Source organism: Alligator sinensis, unplaced genomic scaffold (assembly GCF_000455745.1).
Source record: "Alligator sinensis unplaced genomic scaffold, ASM45574v1 scaffold607_1, whole genome shotgun sequence".
Taxonomy (NCBI): Eukaryota; Metazoa; Chordata; order Crocodylia; family Alligatoridae; genus Alligator; species Alligator sinensis.
Genome location: NW_005841935.1, coordinates 3219980 through 3225638, shown reverse-complemented (window position 1 = coordinate 3225638; position 5659 = coordinate 3219980). Strand labels below are relative to the sequence as shown.

Sequence of the window (5659 nt, the reverse complement as noted above, 5' to 3'; positions counted from 1 at the left end):
CTGGCTTGCATCCATAGATGCTTCTCAAGCAAATCCCGGGATGTCATTCTCCCCCTGAGAGAACTACTTGGCCTTAGTGAGGCCGCAGCTGGAGTACTGTGTCCAGTTTTGGGCTCCCCAATTCAAAAAGGATGTGGAGAAGCTTGAGAGAGTCCAGAGAAGAGCCACGCGCATGATCAGAGGTCAGGGAAGCAGACCCTACGATGACAGGCTGAGAGCCCTGGGGCTCTTTAGCCTGAAAAAGCGCAGGCTCAGGGGTGATCTGATGGCCACCTACAAGTTTATCAGGGGTGACCACCAGCATCTGGGGGAACGTTTGTTCACCAGAGCGCCCCAAGGGATGACGAGGTCAAATGGTCACAAACTACTTCAAGATCGTTTCAGGCTGGACATAAGGAAGAACTTCTTTACTGTCTGAGCCCCCAAGGTCTGGAACAGCCTGCCACCGGAGGTGGTTCAAGCACCTACATTGAACACCTTCAAGATGAAACTGGATGCTTATCTTGCTGGGATCCTATGACCCCAGCTGACTTCCTGCCCTTTGGGCGGGGGGCTGGACTCGATGATCTTCCGAGGTCCCTTCCAGCCCTGATGTCTATGAAATCTCCCTCCAAGATTCAGAGCTGTTTCACCAAGTAGTGCAGCTGATCTCATTACAGTCTTTTCCATAGCGCAAGAACACTGGAGTGGGGAGTGCTTAGCCACCTCCCTTTCCACATCTAGAATGCCCCAGTCATGCAGAGTTGTCCCTACACTAGCCCTAAATTGCCTGTGTACTGTGAACTCTCATTGTACTGCTACTTTCGAACTCTCAAATGGTAAAACAGCATAATGAGCATACATCAAGCCACCAAACTGTCCATAGGTCTATAATATGACAGACCCAAGTTCCATACACTTCAGTCATCGTGACTTTCAGAATGACAGATGTTCTTAGTCAGGCCATCTTAAATTATTAGACCATTTCACTCTAGAGCCAGAAGCAAGCCAAGCATTCAGACTGAATATTTCTCTGTTATGTAGCAAACAGTTGTGTAAGCCACTGGCAAGATGTGGGCCACATCCTTCTCTACCAGCTGCTTCAAATAGAGGACAATAGAAATTGCTAGTAGTAGCAAACTTTCTCAGCCGCAGTAGTAAAGATCTGTATTATGGATCTACAGGCCCTTAGATTTAACACAATACATCCATTAGATGCAACAACAAATATTTATCTGGATATCACATTGAAATTTAGAGTGATTTCTATCCAGAAATATATTAACATATACTTTTAAAAATATATCACACACGTTGAATGTGAGTACCAATAAAAAAGCAGTTATCATATTTACTTGAATCTAAGACAAGATTTTTTTCCCCCAGCAAGCAGCTGCCGTGGCTCTGGACTGGGTCAGGGTGGCTCATGTGGCAAGTAGGGCGCACATGGTGTAGGGGAGCACAGGGGAAAGGGGTACACAGTGCAGGGAGGAGCATGAGAAAAAGGATGATGAGAGGAGTGTGGGGGAAAGGATGCGCAGAGCAAGGAGGACATAGGGAAAAGGCTCAGGGGAAGGGGAATGGGGAAAGGAACAGGTAGAGCACAGGGAAAGAAAATGGAGAAAAAGGAGCAAGGGGGAACACAGGGAAAATGTACAGGGAAGGGAGTGTGCACTGCAGAGGGGAGGGTGGCATTGTGCTGGGGGGAGCATAGAGAAGGAGTGTATAATATTGTGGGGAGCACAGGGGAAAGGGCTGTGGGGGAGTGCAGGGAAAGGGACAGCATGGGGGAAGGGTATGGGAAAGGGGATGCACAGAGCAGGGAGAGGGGGAAGAGTTCACACGGAGTGGTAGGGGCAGCTGCTTCTACTCCAGTTCTGACCCTGACCAGGGCTGGAGGCCGGAGCCTGAGCCACTGCTACTTCCTGGCACGGCCAGGTTCTCCATAAACCCAGCAGAAACAGAAACAGAGCAACTACGAAGGTAAGTAGGGGAGGGGGGAAGCACCAGAGGGGGACACGTGGCAGAGCAGAAGGCACTGGGGAGGGGGATAACAAGTAGCAAGGAGGTAGGCCCAGGGGGCCAAGCAGCAACAGGGAGAGGGGTGGATGGGAAACAACAAGGGGCATGGGGCAGGCTGCCTGCTCTCCAGTCGCTGCTTTCCCTGATACTACTTTCTCTGTGGCAGTGGTTTGGGGTGGGGGCAGGGAATTAAGAGGCCACCCAACAACTAGATGCTAGATATGGAAAATTAAAACACATCTATAATTTTCTATGACTAGAATCTAATAATTGGGTGGTCATCTGAAATTCCAGATCATCTTAAATTATAAGGGATAAAAATAAAACTATAGCCTTAGTCTGTCTGTCCGTAACTCTTTATTCGCACTCTGACTGGCTGTCTCGGCAGCCAATCAGAGTGCTCCAAGAGTGTTCAGACTGCAGGTGGTTGTGGCGCCACAGCAGAGCACCACCATGACAGCAGGAACAGAGGGGGCAGGAGGAGCCCAGGCCAGCACAACTAGCCTCAACCCTCCCCCGCACGCCTTGCTCTGTGGAGGAGGCGGAGGCGGCGGCGGTGCAAGGGGAGTGGAGAACAGGGTTGGATCCATGACAGTGGCATGAGGGAGGCAGGGAACAGGCCTAGGCTCACCGCGGCATAGGGGAAGAGCAGGCCCAGATGCTGCCATGACAGTGGGGACAGAGGGGAAGGAGCAGGGGGGTGCCCCCCCCCCACACTCCTGGGAGGCAGCAGCGATGGAGTGGACAGAGCAGGGGACAAGGCCAGCAGTTCTGGCTTTACCCCCTGCTCCCTGGATGTGGTGGCAGCACGGGGTGCTGGGTGGTGGCACTCCGTCAGTGCCCCCCATCATTCATGGGGAGGGGAGGCAGGTGGACGCGTGCCAGGTGGATGGGGAGGAAGTGGGCCCAGCCCCAAAACGGTGGCGGGGGGGGGGGGGGGGGGGGGGGCTTTCCTGGCTCCCAAATTGTGGCAGAGGAGGGAGCACTGGGCCCAGCTGGCCCAGCCCTGAAACAGTAGAAGGTGGGGGGGATGTGGGGCCAGATGCAGGCGTCTCTCCCTGCCCACACCCCCCCACCACCCTGGTCATTCTTGACGAGCAATTGGCTAGTTACATATATAATGGTCTTGAAAATGTTCTATTCACTTGTTATAATTGTATTTTTCATACTACTCAATGTGCAAAAATATAAACTACATACAAATCATTTCTATAGTTCCTATAACAGGGAGTGAGAGGCTCTAGTTACTTTAAGGGGATGCAGCAGCAGGCTAAGTTTGCTGGGTGCGACTGGCAGCTGAGCAAGAGCTAGCTACTGAGAGGCAAGCAAGGGAGTAACAGCTGGAATAGGAGCCACCACTGGGGGAGTGACTATCCTGGCAGGTTGCTGCCAGAAGGCAGGCAGCTCAGAAACAGCAGGGTAGAAGCTACCACTTGCAGAGAAGGTGCCCTGGGGCTAGTTGCTCCATAGTGGGCAGCTAAGGGACAGACAGCTGAACTGCAGCAGAGGAAGGCAGGCTGGTCATTAGGCCAAAATGCAATTACCCTGTGGTGGCTGAACAGCAAATGCCCTGTGGTGGCTGAACAGTCAGCTGACAGGAAGGGATGGGGCTTTGTAGACACATAAGGCCAGTGACTGAGACCAGGCAGTCAGTCTGGCTCTGCAGGTAGTAGGGTGACAAGGGTCTGAGCAAGATGGCTGTAGGAGAGGGACTGACTGGCACCCAAGCTGTCCCCAAAAGCTGCAAGGAAAGAGCTAAGGGGGACTTACTGTTTGCAGTAACCCAGCATAGGAAGAGGTTTTGTTATACAACCAGCAGGCTTGCATTTATGATTAAGAACCAGAGGACTGAGTGGTGGCTATGGGGGGAGGCCATGGGGGGTGTGCATGGTGGGGCACTCACTGTCAAGCACCCCTGGCCAGGGACCCTGGCTGTGGGCTGGTGCAGGCCATGGCTGGGAGTGCCAATGCCAGTGGGAGTCATCTGGCCTGGGGTCAGGGACCCCAAGGACAGGACACTGGTGCAGTGGAAGCAGCCTGGCCTAGGGTCAAGGATGCAGAGGGCTCAGGGCTAGGATAGAAGCACAGCAGCTGTACGGGGCCCAGGAGCCCAGAGTGTGGAGGGCTAAGGCCACAATAGGGAAGCTAAATCCAGAGGAAGGTGAAGCCAGAGCAGGCTCAAGGCAAGGGGGCTAAAGCCTAGAAAGGGGCTGAAACCTAAAATGGAAGCCAGATTAGGGCCAGGGGCCTGGGGAGAAAAGAGCCCTGCCAGGGCCAGGGGCTCAGCAGGCTAGGTGGAACGGTTGGTTAACAGATGGTACCAACAGGCCCAGAGGACAATTTAACGTAACATCTGCAAGGAATGGACATGGCTACAGGTGTAGAGGCCACACACAGCCATAAGGCAACTGGGCCAAGGCACTGATAGGGTCAGCTGGGTAAGGGAGGGATCAGCTGGCCAAACAAGCTATAGCTTGCCTTGGGACCCTTTTACAATAAAATGATTCCATCAAGGCTTGGCAGGTGAGAAGAAAACTGAGGGTACCCTGAGAAGCAGGAGTGGGGCAGAAGTCACATGGGCACCAGGGGGCTTCAGTGCCACCGGTTACATGAGTCCTGTTACAGTCCCACACACACACACACTACATATCTGTGTGGGGAAAATAAACGATTAATATTCTACAAGGAGTGTGCTTTTGTAGCAGACAGTGATCTTGACATGGTAATTCACTATTCATTTTAAATGAAGTGCAAGGTTAAACGACAGCTTTTTTCATTTGAGCGTTTGAATTTGGACTGAAAATGCTTTGGTAATCAGCATTTTCTTTTACACTATGTGGAACTACTACTTTTAAAAAAAAAGCCATTTCCCCAGGCCTATCGCTTCATTTTTTGGTACACCTGGAGAAACCTGCAGGCTATGTCCACTGTTAGTATAAATATATAGATATAGCTTCGCTGACTTTAATTAAACTAAGTAGCCAAAAATCTGGCTCTGCAATTCACTGCACTGTTAGAGGAACCACAATAACACCTGTGGGACACAACTACATTAGCCTGTAAATGCAAAGGCATACACTGCAGATCCATTTAAAACCACTTCTCTCCCAAACATACCAAAGGTTCCAGTTTTATGGGCTGCTGCCTCTTTCTTGTTCTTTCTTGCGCCTTTGTGTTATGTACAAATCTAAGAGCCTGAGGATTTGGCACTGATGCCTTTGGAGCTGAACAGACGAGTCTTTCCCTCAGCTTATTGGCAGGAGCACTTGAAGCAGGATGCTGCCTGGTGGAGCATTCAGTATTTCTGCCATTCTCAGCAGAACAAGAGGAGGATGCAGGCAGAGGAGGCAAGGAGAGCTTCTTAGACATTGTGTCCTACAAGTTAAGCAACAAAAGTCTAAACGGGAGAGCTGGAAAAGGGCAATCCATTTTGTTGGACAGTTGTAAATGGTCAGCTATTACCTACAAAGAAGAAAAAAAAAAGGGGGGGGGGGGGGGGAATACTTCAGAGCCTGCGCGGAAGCATCTCGTGTGGGCACTAACCTTCCTACAGCAGTCAGTACAGCAGCAGCAGGACTTTGGGAGGACCCGAGGAGCTGCTTGGCTGAGCGCTGTACGCAAGAGAAGAGCGGGTGAGGGGGGAAGGGGTCCCGCAAGG

The 5659-nt window shown here is 51.6% G+C and overlaps 1 protein-coding gene across 1 annotated transcript in view; it reads right to left on the bottom strand.

The window, feature by feature from the left end:
- The window catches only part of DNAH6 (dynein axonemal heavy chain 6), a 282667-nt gene extending 277014 nt beyond the window's left edge, over positions 1-5653 (bottom strand). Inside the window, exons 1-2 of the mRNA XM_025199101.1 lie at positions 5545-5653; positions 5119-5376 (exon numbers count right to left, since the gene is read on the bottom strand). Of these exons, the coding sequence (XP_025054886.1) occupies positions 5119-5370 (252 nt within the window). The 5' untranslated portion in view covers positions 5371-5376; positions 5545-5653. The remainder of the gene's footprint in view (positions 1-5118; positions 5377-5544) is intronic.
- Between the last annotated feature and the right edge of the window lie 6 nt (positions 5654-5659).